The sequence below is a fragment of the Choloepus didactylus genome, chromosome 18, assembly GCF_015220235.1.
Source record: "Choloepus didactylus isolate mChoDid1 chromosome 18, mChoDid1.pri, whole genome shotgun sequence".
Classification (NCBI taxonomy): Eukaryota; Metazoa; Chordata; class Mammalia; order Pilosa; family Megalonychidae; genus Choloepus; species Choloepus didactylus.
This window is the reverse complement of record NC_051324.1, coordinates 36,312,519-36,328,714: the sequence shown is the minus strand read 5'-3', so window position 1 is coordinate 36,328,714 and position 16,196 is coordinate 36,312,519. Positions and strand designations below refer to the sequence as shown.

Genomic DNA, 16,196 nt, shown 5'->3' with positions numbered 1-16,196 from the left:
CCAGGGCTGCTGTGACAAATACTAGACAATAAGTTGACTTGAAATATGAGAATTTATGGTCTCACGGTTTGGGAGGCTAGAAGTCCAAAATCAAGGTCTCAACAGGCCATGCTTTCTCCTGGAGTCTATAGCTTTCTGATAGTGGTTTGCCATAATTCTTGGGGCTCCTTGGCTTGCACCTCTGCCTCTGTCACATCTGTCACATGGCTTCTCCTTCTGGCTTTTACTTCTGTTCACTTGCCTGTGTCTCTGTCTAGATTTCCTCTGCTTATAAGATCTCCAGTCATATGGATTAAGGCCCACCCTGATTCAATCGGGCCTCATCTAAACAGGTTCTCTGAAGATTCTATTTACAAATGAGTCCACATCTTAACTAATAATAACATCTTTAAAGATCTTATTTACAAATGGGTTCACATCCACAGGAATACAGATTAAGACTTGAACATGTCGTTATGGGGAACATGATTCAATCTCCAACATTTTGTGATGGGATTTGTAAATTCAGTGGCATTGGATACAGCCTAGAGGCATTTTGTAAGAACTAGGTTTAATTTTGGTTAGTTGAATTTCATATATCAGATGGAAAATAATTGAAAATGAAATCTTAGATAAAAGTCTACTATTACAAATACAATTACATATACTTCATAAATAGACAAAAAGGTAGTGACACATGCAATAAGGAGGAAGCATAGCAAAGTTGGTCAAAGAGTGCTGGCCTGGAGATTTGGAAAAATGTACCCTGGATTTTGCTCTGCTTCTATACAGCTGTATGACCTTAGACAAGTCACTAAAGATCTTAAAGCTTCACTTTCCTCATCTCTAAAAAATGGGAGCTGACACTGTTTACAGTTTAAAATTCTATAATTTTAGGTAGTACAGAGCTAAGACAATGTGATTTGAAAATCCCTCAAATATCCTGATGCTGCTAAAAGGAATGACACAAGAGATACAAGAACCAAGATAGAAATCGTTCTTTTAAAATAAGGTGTGATAGTTACATAATAAAGTCAAAATCTAATAAAAAGAACCATTAAAAAAAAACCTCTTGAACAACATCTATCACAGATTCTAGCTGTCAAACTTAAAAGCATAAGTCCTTTCCTTGGCCCATTTTTTTCTCTTATGAAAAAATAGTGCTGGAAGTATTGGATATCCATATGCAAAAAACAAACAAACAAATAAATAAAGATCTCTCACTATAAAAGAACCTCTCACTATAAACAAAATTTTACTCAAAATGGGTTATAAACTTAAACTCTAAAACCTAAAGCTATAAAAATTGTAGAAGAAAACAATTGAGAAAATCTTTTTGACCTTGGACTAGGCAAAGAATTTTAAAATACTACCCTAAAAGAAAAAAATTGATAAATTGGACTCCATCAAAATTTTAAGTCTTTTGCTCTTTGACTCAGTTAAGAAAATTAAAAGACAAGCCACACCTCTCTTTCTAAGCCCACTCAGCAGGTAAACTCACTGCCGTCCCCCCTAAGTGGGACATGACTCCCAGGAGTGTAAATCTCTCTGGCAATGGGGGACATGACTTCCAGGGATGAGCCTGGACCTGGCATCATGGGTTTGAGAAAGTGAGAAAGTCTTCTTGACCAAAAGGGGGAAGAGAAATAAAACAAAATAAGGTTCCAGTGGCTGAGAGATTTCAGATGGAGTTGAGAGGTCACTCTGGAGGGTATTCTTATGCTCTCTATATTTATCCCTTTTCAGTTTTTAGTGTATTGGAATAGTTAGAAGAAAATACCTGAAACTCTTGAACTGCAATCCATTAGCCTTGATTGTTGAAGATGATTGTATAACTATGTTGCTTACACAGTGTGACTGTGTGATTGTGAAAACCTTGTGGCTTACACTCTCTTGATCCAGTGTATGGACAGATGAATAGAAAAATGGGGACACAAATAAAAAATAGGGTGGGATGAGGGGATGGGATGTCTTAGGTGTTCTTTTTTTTACTTTTATTTTTATTTTTTTATTTTTTTGAGTAATGAAAATGTTCAACAATTGATTGTGGTGATGAATGCAAAACTATATGATGGTATGGTGATCAACTGTATACTGTGGATAATTGTATGGTATGTAAATATTTCTCAATAAAACTGAATTTAAAAAAATGATGTATATGGAAGAAAATTTTAAAAAAAGACAAGCCACAGACTAGTCAAAATATGTGTAAAGTCTGTTACATATCTGATAAAGGATTTGTATCCAGAATATATAAAGAACACTTAAACCTCAATAATAACAAGCAATTCCCTCCCACACACACAGGTGGGCAAAAGATTTGAACAAATACTTCACCATAAAAGATATATGGACTACAAATAAGTGCATGAAAAGATGTTCAACATCATTAGTCATTGAGATATGCAAATTAAAACCATGAGATACTACTACTACCTATTAGAGTGGCTAAAATTAACCAACCAACTAACCTGACAATACTAAGTTCTGACAAGGATGCAGAGTAACTGGAATTCTCAGACTTGACTGGCAGAAGTGCAAAATGGTCCAGTCACTGGAAAAACAGGAGATTTCTTATAATACACTTATCATTCAACCCAGCAATTTCACAAAACACTTTTACCCAAGAGAAATGAAAATTTATGGTCACTCAAAAGCCTGTATGTGAATATTTATCCTGACTTTATTCATGATCACCCAAAGCTGGAAACAACTTAAATGTCCCTCAACTAATGTGATAAACAAATTGTGGTAACCATACAATGAAACTACTAAAAAAAAAAAGTGATAACACACTACAACATGGATGCATCTTAAAGTAATTAAGCTAAATGAAAAAGAAAGAGCAACAATGAGTACATGATTCCATTCATAAGACATTTTGGAAGAGGCAAGACTATAGGCACACAAAACAAATCAGTAGTTGCCAGAGTCTGGAGGTGAGGGAAGGGGTTGACCACAAAGGAGCACAAGAGAAATTGTTTGGAGGATGAAATTGTTTTATATCTTGATTATAGTGGTATATGCACTTTTTAAAATTCATAAATTCATACAATTATTCACTTAAAAGGGTGACTTTTATCATTTGGAAATTATGCATCAATAAACTTGATCATCCCTCCAAAAAACTTTTGAACCAGGCTTATCACAGATTTTGATGGTAATAGTTAAAAGTGTAAGCCCCTTTCTGAGTTAATTTTTTTTTCCTATGAAAATATAACTGAGAAGTCAATGAGGGTGATTAAAATATTAAAATGAAAAGTACTTTCAATGCAAAATCTATGCACCTTAAAATAAGTAATACTAATTATGTATTTAAATAATTACTTATTTGTAATTTTCTATGTTTTTTCACTTATTATTTTTTGCAGTTACTGATGCTTTTTTATTTTGCACACAAAATCACTGGGGACCTTCCAGTTATACCTCTGGGATTTCACTGTAAGTATACATGGTCCAGACACTTGGTGGGAAGCAAAGTGACAAAAACAATTATTCGGGCCAATCACATGATTACAAAGCTAGGGTTTCCAACAGGATTCCAAATGATCAGGCTTGGCTTCTGCAGCAGTTCTAATGAAGCAGTGAGAACATCATAGCGATGGGAAAGGAAGTTGACTACCAGATCTGGAGCCTCCAGCTGCCCATGTTCACGTCAGGAGCTGAGTTCTAGTTAGCTATGAGCAAAGGGTTCAGGGGCTCGCAGGTCCAGAGCTTAATTGACAAGGGGACTTCTGAACTTCTTGCCGGCAAACTTACCCTGCTGTCCAGTTCCTCTTCAGTTCTGAGGAGCTCGTTGTAGTCTGCCAAGCAAGCGCTCGATCAGCAAAGTGCACCGGTCTTGATCTGCGCAGGGCACAGCCCCACCACCAGGTCGGCAATTACAGCGTCTTCAGTTTCCCCAGGGCAACGAGACTAACATGACGCCCCACCCGTGGGACTGGGCCTACTTGCATGCCTACAGAGACTCAGTCGTGGAGACCATCTGGTTCACTTTGAGAAGGAGACAGTTGAATGATTTCTTGCTCACGGACTTGGCAATTCGCTTCGGGTTGGTCACTGTGAGATCATATCCCACCTCCTCCCCCCCCTCCCCCAGGATTCCTGCACTAGCGGTGAAATTCTTCCAAGCTTCCTAGTTATCTTGGTCAAAGGGGTCTTCCATAGACACCACTGGGTAGTCCCTCATGAAAGATTTGCATGGGTCTGGCAGCTTGTCAGGTGTGATGTACCTGCTGCGGTCATCAAAGGCAGCAATGTCATCCCAATTACGACCTTGTCAGCGTAGCCAGCTTTTTAAGCAGCACCCAGGGCTTTTTTATTCTCCAGGATGTTAGAAGCAAACCTGCCTTCATCCCCTACGTTGGTGGCATCTCTCCCATATTTCTCCTTAATGATATTTTTCAGAATGTGGTAAATCTCGGCTCTAATGCACGTGGCTTCCCTGAAGTTTGCTCCGCCAGTGGGGAGAATCATGAACTCCTGCATGGTCACCTTGTTGCCAGCATGAGAGTCACTTTGATCACATTACAAGTGAGAAGTGGCAGAATGACTTCAGAATTGCTAGCCAGGTCAGCAATGTGATGGTATAGGGGAACCCCCATCTCAACTGCTCCAGCCTTGCAGACAGTAAGGGACACTCCCAGAATCGTGTTCGTACCAAATTTAGATTCATTTTCACTTCCATCCATTTCTATCACCAGTTTGTCAATCTTCTGTTCCACGAAGTTCAGTTTCTTTCTAACCAGGGCAGGTGCAGGTTTTACTGGTGTGCTCAACAGCCATTGAGACACCTCTCCCCCCAGGCGTGTCTGGTCATTGCTCCAGAGCTTTAGGGCCGCCTAGAGAGCGGTTGGGCACCACTGGGCACGACAATTCTACAGAGACTTTTTTTGGGCTGAAGAGATCAACCTCAATAGCAGGATTTCCACGAGAGTCGACGATCACTCTGGCAACCATCTTGAGAATGGACATGGACAGTTTCTGGCTGCCGGTTTTCGTTGCTTAGATTAAGAAGCAGGGTGTGTCCGAGTCCGCACGCACTCAGCGTACCTTCTGCGCAGGCGCCGCACGACCTTGGTGACAATCTTCGCCGCACACCCCTTCCCTGGCCGCCCCGGAGTGTGGTGCTCGCGAGACCCCGCCACGGCGGGACCTTGAGCGGCCGCGTGTGGCGGGCTCGACACCTACTGGGAGGGGCTGGTCCAGGGGCGAGGGACGGGAGGGGCGACGGGCGGGAGGTCCACAGAGCTCCCTGCCTGGAGCCACGTGCGCCTGCCTGCCTCCCTTAACGTATAGTTTTGGAAGTTTATTTTCAGAGAAATAGTACTGTTTTAGTATTTCTTTCAAATAATGTTGATGCTGAAGTTTCTCACATAAACCCAGCTTGCCACCTTCAGGGAACTGAAAGATTTACAGAGACCATCGCCATATACAGAACGCTGGTTTTGCAGATTTCCCTATAACTCATGATTAATATCTTGATCACTCCATTAGTGCCTTTTGTGAGATCTCCTGTATTCAGAATGTCTTTCTCTAGAATTCACTCCACTCTTCCCAGCTTTCAAAGCTCAGTTCAAATGCCACTAACTCCAAGAATTCTTCCCCATTACTCTATGTAGACTCTCCTCCTATTTTATTTCCATAACTACATGTAACTTTATTGAAGGTTGAAATTGTATCTTACACATAGTTTTATGCCTCTTTATGGCTATTAAAAAATAGTGCATGTAAGAGTTGTACATTCTAATATTTACTGAATGATTACATGCATGAATAGATGGGAAGTTAGAACAATCATTGGGCTTTCACTTGAAAGAGGCTCTATTTTACTAATAGATTAACGGGAATTCCACAAATTCACTTAAGATTGTATGTATAGATGTGCAAGTGCACGGTAGGGCATCCATTTTCATCAACAATGACTAGAAGTTTCTCTATATCTATTAACTTTCCAATTAGATAATATCATCCATGAATGAGTAAATGACTGCTTGGTGACTGGCAGTGTGATACTTGCTCAAATCTTAATATCTGGACACTTGAAACATATGATTAAAAAGAAAGATAAAAGTGTGTGATGTCTTTTACTTTCAGAATGAAAAGTGAATATTTCTCTAAGCTCTATGATATGGCCATCTAGTTTATCTCCTTCCAAATCTCCAAATTGCTAACATCCTATAGGCATGTTAATAAAATATATAACAGTGACATGGGATCCACCACTGCATCACTCATAGGAAAATTCCCAATTGTTTCTGTCTGATTCCACCTGGTTTAGGGAATGAGGTTCTTCTTCATGCTTCCATTTCCTCCAGAATGTGCAAGTTCTCCTCCATCTCTTTGGGGCCTACATGTATCTAGGACTGTTAAATGACAAACTGTTCATAGGTTTTTTTATTTTCCCTTTTTTTTAGGGGGGTGGCTCACATTTGAGGATGGCTGATTTCCTTGAGTCCTTTCCATCGGACTTTATAACAAAAGATCCTCCTTATGCCCACTTTGAGGAGTCTTTATGCCTTCTGTCAATCCTTTCCTTCCTTCCTCCCTTCCTTCCCCCCCTCTCCCTCCTTCCTTCCTTCCTTCCTTCCTTCCTTCATCATCCTCCCTTCTCTCTATCCTGTCTCTAGGCCCAGTCTTATCTGTCTGAGAGAGGATGTAACCAGTTCTTCAAGCATGTACAGAAGGTTCTGGGTCTGGTATTTAGGTCAGCAGTTTTCTTGGATCTTTGTGCTTTGGTGAGGGCTGGGGAGGAAGAAAATGCCTTGGTTTATGAGTGAGATAGAAAAAGAGGAGGGAAATATAGAGAAACAACTAGATTCATACTTTCGGATACAAAACTATCACAAATGCATCATTATAATACCTACCTTGACTAAAAGTTTGCTCGCTCTCCTCCAGAACTTGCTATTTCTCCCTCATTGGTACTTTTGTGTTTCAACTCTCCTAAACATGTCTTCTAATTTTACCCCAATAATTTCATTGACAAAGTCTTCTTTTGAGCATCATATATACACTGTAGTAGAGGCATCTTTTTTTCTGGCTATTCTTTTCTCTCCCTTTCATTTTCCTTAGCTGATTTTAACCAGACATCTCCAAATGCATTAGGTACATTTTCAAATTGCTCTCTAATTCTCTTCTCACCCACTTGCAATCTGGATTCTATTTGCATCTCTTGACCAAAACAACTCTTGTTTTGGATGAATCCATGAGTTAAAAAAAAATAAAATAAAATCCATGCATTTGACACAATTTCTCACTCTCTATCTGTAGATTTCTGTTATTATTTAGTTTCTACATACCACCAATTGTCTAGTGCTTTTTAACTTTCTGGTCATTATTGCATTATTGATATATTTGATAATTTTCCTTTCTGCTCCACTTATTCCTTTTAACCATTGTAACAGTTGTTCTACACTTCTCTTCCTTTCTTGGAGATGACTAAAAATTCTATTTAATTTTTGTAAATTTTTAATATTGAGTCTTCTTACCGTCTCTTTTGGATGCTTAGGAACAGATTACCTCGATTCAAGAACAATTGTGAAAGACAGCTTAGGAAGCAATAGCAGCAGGGTGTAATTTGTACTTCTCACACTTCTTTAAATACCATTCTTTCAGGTTTTTCTTGTGATCCAAAGATAATGGGAAATAGATTCAATGTTGCTGGGAACACTGACCTTTCCTCTCAGATTCAACAATTAATTTTCTATTTTTACTCTGTATCTGTGTCTTGTTTGCCACTGTAATTTGTAAACTCATTGGGCAGGAACTAATTGTTGATCTTGCAATTTGGAATAGCCCTGAGCACATGGTTATTAATGGTAACATGTTTTATATGTCTTTGGTTTCAAAGTGATCAAGGTTAAACAACATTTGAGTTTTTTATTTTTAATTTTCCTGATTCTTGACTTGCAAGTTTTTTCTGGATACTATGACTAGGTGGTTCTCATGCACGAATAGAGTCAGTCATGTAACAGTTGACTTACAAATATTGAAAGAAAATATGGTATTTAGGCAGCAATATCAACATAATCCTTTCTCCCATTACACTGTGCTGTTTATGAATATGGTTTTGAATCCTGGCCATGCTACCTCTTTGTTTTGTCACCTTAGGCAAGTTTCTGAGCCTTAATACTCACGCATGAAAATTAGGGATAGTAATAATCTACATCTCAGGGTTTTTGTGAGGAATAAATGAAATAATTTATATTATATATTTGACCATTAAGTGCTCAATAAATGGTAACTATCATTGGGTCTGAAAATTCTGCTCATTTTCTTATAAAGTGACTGTATTAAGGCACTGATATACTTGCCCTATACTGAAATACAGCATTGACCAAGGTCATCTGTAGTTTGCCAGTACTACAATTTTATTTTATTTTATTTTTTTTGCTTTGTTTTGTTTTTTGGTTGTTCTAATTTGTAATATTTTGGAACTCTATCCGGAAGGTTGGGGAAAGTCCTTGACTGACAAGAGAAACCTAGGATGTTCTCCTTTATTACCAAACTATTCCTGTAGCACCAAGGTTTTGAGATATAAAGCTGTTAGAAAGTTGCACCTCATTTGGTGCCATGCAAAATATGTTAACCTTGCAATTTAGGAGTTGTTGCTCAATCCCATTTTTTAAAAAAGGAGTTGGTGTGAGTACATTTTTAATGCATACAGGAAAATCTTCTGGCGCAATGACACCGCCTGGTCAGATAGGAGAGTAAGGTCTTTAGTTGATGATAAAGTGACAGCTTTGAGTTATTTTCTTTGGTCCTAAGTTGTTGGCTATTTCTAACAGCAGGAATGGTTGAAAAGACCAAGAAACAACCTTCTTCAGTTTGCAATGGTTTTGTTATAGGTAACAGTTTACAAAATTGGCAGGCTCTGTAACAGAATGACCTGACTCCACCTTTTCTGAAAAAGTCACATGATTGTTGTATTATCTGTTTAACTTTTCAGCTATTGTAGTTTCCCAGGACTCTACATCCCACTGAAACAGGACTTAATTCCTTTGAAGATCAATCATTCATTCATCAATCCAGCGAATCAACAAATATTGAGTGAGGGCCCATCCAGAATGACTGTGCTAGGCGCTGGGTGTACAGTAGTGTTCCAAAGTTCCCTCCCTAGTGAGGCCTTACTGTCTAGTTTAGGTGGGAGGGGAATGAAACAAACATGTGAAAAAATTCAAGTGTAGGGTGCAATAAAGAAAACGAACAACGTGGGGACTACATTTTGGACATCACAGAAGTTGGGGTTCCGCACTGAGTAACTGTATGGCTTGGACAAGTTACTTGAGGGCGGCGAGGTGAGAATGAGGTGTGGGACAACCCTAGGATGGTTTCAGCTCCTAGAAAAAGATATTAACCAGCTTCGGAGGGCAGAATAGGCTGCAGTGACCACTGTGGCTGAGAAAAGGGGTGTCGCTGCGCCCTTCCGCCCACAAGAGGAAAAACAGGTGAAGGTGTTCAGACACCTGGGCATGGCTTCGCGGCCTGAAGCTGCGCACACACCAGCCGTTGGCGGGAAACCCTTCCAGCAGGGCCTCGGCTTGCAGCCCGGCCGCGGGGGTGTGCTGGCAGTTGGGGAGCTTTCAGCAGCTGCGCATCACGGCACCGAGTGCCTCCCCCTCCCTTCTCTACGAGTCGCACGCGCGGAAGTAAACAGTTTAACGTCATCAGGGCGCGTCTTCGCCTTTCTCCTTCCATCTCCCGGATCAGTGGACGTGCTCACCTCCGCTCCGGGCCAGGTCTATGTCCCGGTTTCCTGCTGTCGCGGGCAGGGCGCCAAGGCTGCAGGAGGAGGGTGAGCGGTCAAGAGATCTCCAGGAAGAACGGCCCTCGGCTGTTTCCATCGTTGATAGAGGTGCGGTCTGCGGGACGCTACGGAGGCCAGTGGGAGTTAAGGCATGGGGGTGTTGGGGGTAAAAAGTCCGCCTTTGGCAGGCAGAGAAGAGCGGGGCGGAGGCTGCAACGTTCTCCTCGCCCTGCAAGCCCGAGGTGAACTTTGCATCCAGTGAACACTTTGACTTAGAGGTGGGCGGTCCCACATCCAAGTTGGATGAAAACCTTGTAGGGGGGCAAAATAGTGAACCCCATCACCGCGACGCATTTTATCCTTAAACAGGCTCATAAAGCCTTTGTTCTCTGCCCACCAATACCCACCTCCCTCGTTGGGCCGTCAGCCTGCCTTTGGATATGGTACGAAGGGAGCCAGTTTCCAGGAGCCAGTTTCCATGGTTACCCACCACTTGGCCTTCTGGGATATCAGTCACGCTGAAGAACCATGAACCATGAATCAGGCAAACACAAGTGGCTTTTAATTCAGCTGAAAGTTTTCTGCTGGTTCTGTCCTCCCACCTCCTTTTTTTTTTGCCTATTGTTTAATAAAATCGTGTGGGTTTATACTTCTTTGTAAGTATGTGTGTATATAAGTTGCATTGTGCTAGGCCTATATTGTCAAGTACTTTGAGACATTCATTAACAAATGCTCAAGTTGTTAGATTTCACCAAAAAGTTATGGGCTTTTAAACCCTTACTTAGAAGTTGGACATAGATTATTTAAATGAGAAGTCATGGATTGATCCCTGCCAGCCCTAGAATTCTATGGTCTTTGTTTTTTTTAGTTCTGGGAAATTGAGTCATATCTTTACAGGTGTTTTCATTGCACAATTGTTTTTCGGCAATTACAGAAGAGAAAGGATGCACATCACAGGAAGGAGGAACTACTCCAACTTTTCCTATTCAGAAACAAAGAAAAAAGCTTGTTCAAGCTGTGAGGGAAAATTCTTTTCTTATTGTTACTGGAAATACAGGAAGTGGTAAAACAACTCAACTCCCAAAATATCTGTATGAAGCAGGTAATTTTATTCTGGGATAATATTGGTAGTATTAAAAAAAAATCCTCTTTTTAAAGGCTAATGGGACTTCTGTACCCCACTAATGCCCACTATTTGTTTTACAAGCAAGATACAAAAACATCTTTACTTAATTGCATTCACTTGGAAGTAGTATGTGAAAAATAAATATGATTTTTAAAAATATCCTCAGCAGCTGATGTCGCTGTCATACTTTACTTTTGACTGTTCTTCCTGTCTTCTCTTGGCACAACTTTGCTATGTCTTCCTTGATTTTTTATGGTCTTTCAGATACAGGAATTAATTGGGGTGGAAAATTTTTCTATTTTTAACTATTACTATAATCCCAAATAGGAGAATTACAGGTAGATATTAATTCTTTGCTATAGAATGAGATTGTCTTGCCATTGTGTGTTGAAATGATATTGGGGGTGGGGGAGAGAGGGTTATTCTGATGACTGTTGCTGACGTTAGTATTTCTTGGTTCCTTCTCCAGAGCATGATCAGGTAAATATCTGTTTCCAGACTCTATTTCCCAAGCCAGTGCACAAATTATACTTAATGCGCCTTTCTTTTCACTGTGGCAAAACTGTCTGTCATAAGGTTGGTGAAGAGAAAGATTATATTGGGTATGATTCAGATAAAAAAAATAACAAACATTTCTTACTTTAATGCATCAAATCAAATTTGCCATGTATTAAGATAAACCGCTATTTTGTATGCCATTAAGAAAGAAAACAAAAGCCATCACTTGTAAGTTGCTTCTTCATTTCAGAGATATTAAGTGGTGAAAAATGCCTATAGAATCTATGAACAATGGTATATTTAAATCCAGCTTTACTTCTGTGGTAGAGGTATATTTATTTTAGGAAGTGTGCAGAGTTTTGTATGGATAATTAAGGATTAGAAGCTTGTAGCTTACACCTTAGTGATAAGTGTTCAGACTGAAATTGCAAAACAAAACAAAAACCAAAACCAAACCTGATTAAAATATACATATTTTGAATGGTTATTAATATGTATTATTTTTAATTAATACTTAAGTTTCCATGGTGCAAATGTAATACAGTGTATATTTTCAGGGTTTTCTTCTGGAAGCATTTGAATAGTTTGTCTTGATTGACCAGAAACAATTTAGCTCTAGTAGAAAGAAAATGGCTAACATTTTTGTGTTTTTTACTTCTGGTTTTGATAGGGTTTTCACAACATGGTATGATTGGTGTGACTCAACCACGAAAAGTAGCTGCCATATCAGTTGCTCAGAGGGTTGCTGAGGAAATGAAATGCATTTTGGGATCCAAAGTAGGATACCAAGTTCGTTTTGATGACTGCAGCTCTAAGGTAGAAAAGTTTTGTTGGTATATGTTTAAGTATTGTTAAGCTTACAGAAAGGGTGGAGAAAGTTATGAAAGATTTTATTTAAAAAATTCCATATATGCTTTAAGGAAACAAAGTCTCAGATTAGATTTAATATGTATTGCCCATTGTTAGTGCTTTAGCTCTAAAGAGTCTAATATTTAATCCATTTTCTCCCTCCTGCTAAGTCTATAAGTGACAGTTATGTTTATTTTTCATAGGATTCTCTTGTCTTACTTTTTTTTTAGCTGTGAGATCCTTGGCATATAGATTATGTTTGTATTCTTGAAGTCAGTGGGAAACTGACAACTTAATTAACAAAGTCAGTAAGCAAGTATTCATCGACCATCTTCTATATTCACGGCACTAATGAGTTTAGAGTCATTTTCTCTTTAATAGTTAATCCTGTACTAGATACAAAACAATCCCTGATTTACAAGTGATCCCTAGTAAGAATGGCCGTCAAATGTAGCACAGAATGACTTTCCCCAAAATACTGTCTATCCTTCTTAGTTGCCCATTTTCTCTTCTCTTTTCTTCCCTTGTTTTATGGATATTACTCTTGTACCCCTAGCCTTTGGATCTTTTTCTTACCTTGTTCTAATGCTACTCAAGTGACACTATTTATAGGAGAAAGGGCAGGAAGAGGAGAGAATGAGAGGAAAGTTTTCACTATTTCCTCTACCTTTAACTCCACTTCTCTTTTCCCCTGAATCCTCTAAAATAGTGGCTGAGACAGGAGGTTGACTCCCTTTTCATTGTTGTTTCCCACAACTATTGCATTATCTTACCACTTTTCATTGACTTCATTGTATCTCCCTGTTGTCAGCTCTTGGTTCCTTGTCCTAGAACACCCTCCTCATCCCTGTCTGTATCACATTTTTCATAATTTACCATCTTTGTTGGACTATTTATGTACTCTTTTATTTAGCCAGATTAGTTTGATTCTGTATATTTTGTGTCTTAGGGAAAATTTAGTTGGGGAAAATATTTTGTTGGGTTTAGTTTGTTTAGTATTTTGTTTGTTTAGTTAGTTTAGTATTTTTTTTTTGTTTAGTTAGGGAAAATATTTTGTATCTTAGGGAAAATTTGGTTGGGGAAGTTAGTGGTGAAATTTTGTTACAGTTTAAACTGACATATTCTGCTGTTTGAACATTAGGAAACAGCAATCAAATATATGACTGATGGATGTTTACTGAAACATATTCTGGCAGATCCAAATCTTACCAAATTTAGTGTCATTATTTTGGATGAAGCCCATGAGAGAACTCTAACTACAGTGAGTATTTTAGTGTGTGTGTGTGTATATGTATGTTTTTTGTTTTCACTACCAAGTAGTTTACTTCTTTGGGGCGGCAAGTAGTTTACTTCTTTGGGGCAGCTTTTTACTGTATTGAGAATTTTAATCTACTAAAATAAGAATTCTTGAGTTAGGATAGCAATGTATTTAAAATAAGTTGGCTGTTAGGTATACTTATAACTTATTAGAAGTTAACCTTTCTTTCAGGACATCTTATTTGGTTTATTGAAGAAGCTATTTCAAGAGAAGTCTCCTAACAGGAAAGAGCATTTGAAGGTGGTGGTGATGTCAGCAACTATGGAGTTAGCCAAGCTTTCTGCATTCTTTGGAAATTGCCCCATATTTGATATACCTGGAAGGCTTTATCCAGTCAGAGAGAAATTCTGCAATTTGATTGGCCCACGAGACAGAGAAAATACTGCATATATTCAAGCGGTATTATTTGGCATCCCTTTTATATATATATATTTTTTATATCTCTGATTCTAGTTATTTGGGTAGTTTGTTAATTCATTTGTTCCCTTTACTTAGGATTTTTAAAACTGAAATTTAATTTTTCTGCGGAACAAGGGGAAGTGGGGCAGAGGGGAGGGATGGCAACTGTATTTCCATTGGTATATTAAACTTGTGTTTCTTGTTTTAGATTGTGAAAGTGGCCATGGATATCCATTTGAATGAAATGGCTGGAGACATCTTGGTTTTTCTGACTGGTGAGCATTCAGTATCAGTTTTAAAAGTGTTTAGTGTTTATAAGAAAGGAATGTGGCAACAGGATGGAATGCTACCTCTGCCTTGGGAAATCTGGGCTCTATTTAACTGTTGCTCTAGCTTTTAATGATTATCTGAATAGTTTTAGATACAAGATATATAAGATAATTCTACACTACCATTAAAAAAATGTCAGACTTGGTAAGTATATATGTATAAAATACATTGACTTTTTAGTAGAAAGATATTAAATGGTGAAGGATTATTTTTTATAGAGGTCTTACGAGACTAAAACAGGCTTAGGTCTGAGTTATTAATTTTATTTCAAAAGACATCCTACCAGCTCCTATCTTCTTTGAGTGTTGGGATGGTGCTCTGCTCTGAGAAAAGTACGTAAGGTGTGGAATCCATGGATCACAGACAAGCTTGTGTTATATTTGAGGGTCAAAAATAGAACAGTTAATCCCAGATTTTGGTAGCAGCATTCTTCTAATAAGAATGTGTCATTTCATTGTCTCACCTCCTACTCTGCCTTGTACTAATATCAGAAGTGAGACATTGTAACAATCTCTGTCTTTTTGAGGTTACTTAAATATACTTAAATGCATTTTTTCCTGGACTAGCTTCCCCTATGTTAACCGTTAACTTTACTGAGTCTTCCTTAAATGCTATATTAACAAGGATAAAAGGTTAAAGATTATAAATATTCTTATTCCTTTAGAGATTTAATTTCCTTGGCAACTGGTGTTTCTGTTACTTGAATTTTATTGTTGATATTTGGTACGTGTTTATGGTAAAACTGGTTGGTTGGTGGTCATCTCCCACAGATCAATGAGTGATTAAAAATAGCTATTATTCAAAACCAATTTTAATCTAGAAGGTTTTTTTTATCTTTTTTCTTGTTTGTTTGTTTCATTTTAAATTCATTTTGTTTTTCAATTGCTGAAATTCTTTTCCCCCCATTTCAGGCCAATTTGAAATCGAAAAAAGTTGTGAGTTACTTTTTCAGATGGCAGAGTCTGTTGATTATGATTATGATGTTCAAGATACCACCCTAGATGGCTTGCTAATATTGCCCTGTTATGGATCCATGACAACAGGTAATTCCTCACTACAATAGCAAATTTGACTGATTTTTAAAAATCTTCTAATTGAATAATCAAATATATACCAAAAAAGTGCACACATCATAAGTGTTTAGGTCAATGAATTTCACAAACTGAATTCACCTTTGTAACCAGCACCCAGATCATGAAAAAGAAAATTAATAGAACCAGCATCCGTTAACAGGAGTGATTTTATACTTGAAGTCTTTTCACGTTTATTCTTTTTTTCAAGAGTCCTGGAAATCCCCTAGTATTGTTGTCTTCTCTCACAGAATAAAAATATTGGTGGGAATGCTCTGAAATAAGGACTTATAGTTTCTTGATAGTAATGCCATAAGTCAAATCTCATGGCTTTTTCCCATTCATTTATGTTTTGATTTTGTTATACTAATGATAGTTTCCTTTTTTGAAATGCTGTCCTCTGGTATAATAATATTTAATTATTTGGTACCAGTGACCACTCTTTCTTGGAGGCTGCTTCTCCAGTTTGTTCCTCTCTAAATACAGTGATTTCCTAAGGTTTCATCCTTAGCTTGCTGTTTTCCTAATATTCTCTGTTTTGGAGAGGTTGGTTCCTATGAATCACCTATCATTTCTCTATGCATGACTCCTGAGAGCTGTCTAGTTCAGATCTCACTCCTGTGTGCTAGATCTTCTGGATCACCTCACTCAGCTTTGTGACTGGTGCATGATATCATCCTAAATCACTCTGTGCAAAAGAGTAGCAACTACTACAGGTTTTCTTTTACTTTCATGTTGTCCCAATCATTCATCTTTTTCTATTTTACTGCTATCACTAGAGTTGGGATCCTCAATATGCTTTCCGGACTTGTTATCATAGCCTGCTAACTTGTTTTCCATGATTTAATACACCATCTTAGACTCAGCAGTAAACTTCAC

General features: G+C 38.3%; 1 protein-coding gene and 1 pseudogene across 2 annotated transcripts in view; one reads left to right on the top strand and one right to left on the bottom strand.

Moving 5' to 3' along the window:
- Positions 1 to 3,694: 3,694 nt before the first annotated feature.
- On the bottom strand, positions 3,695 to 5,209 carry LOC119513860 (annotated as a pseudogene).
- Positions 5,210 to 9,663: 4,454 nt separating this feature from the next.
- DHX40 (DEAH-box helicase 40) overlaps positions 9,664 to 16,196 on the top strand; it is a 61,335-nt gene continuing 54,802 nt past the window's right edge. For both annotated transcript variants that reach the window (XM_037809346.1, XM_037809345.1), the window contains exons 1-7: positions 9,664 to 9,835; positions 10,662 to 10,829; positions 12,022 to 12,167; positions 13,342 to 13,461; positions 13,690 to 13,917; positions 14,126 to 14,192; positions 15,159 to 15,290. In XM_037809346.1, coding sequence (XP_037665274.1) covers positions 9,724 to 9,835; positions 10,662 to 10,829; positions 12,022 to 12,167; positions 13,342 to 13,461; positions 13,690 to 13,917; positions 14,126 to 14,192; positions 15,159 to 15,290 — 973 coding nt within the window. In that variant the 5' untranslated portion in view covers positions 9,664 to 9,723. The remainder of the gene's footprint in view (positions 9,836 to 10,661; positions 10,830 to 12,021; positions 12,168 to 13,341; positions 13,462 to 13,689; positions 13,918 to 14,125; positions 14,193 to 15,158; positions 15,291 to 16,196) is intronic.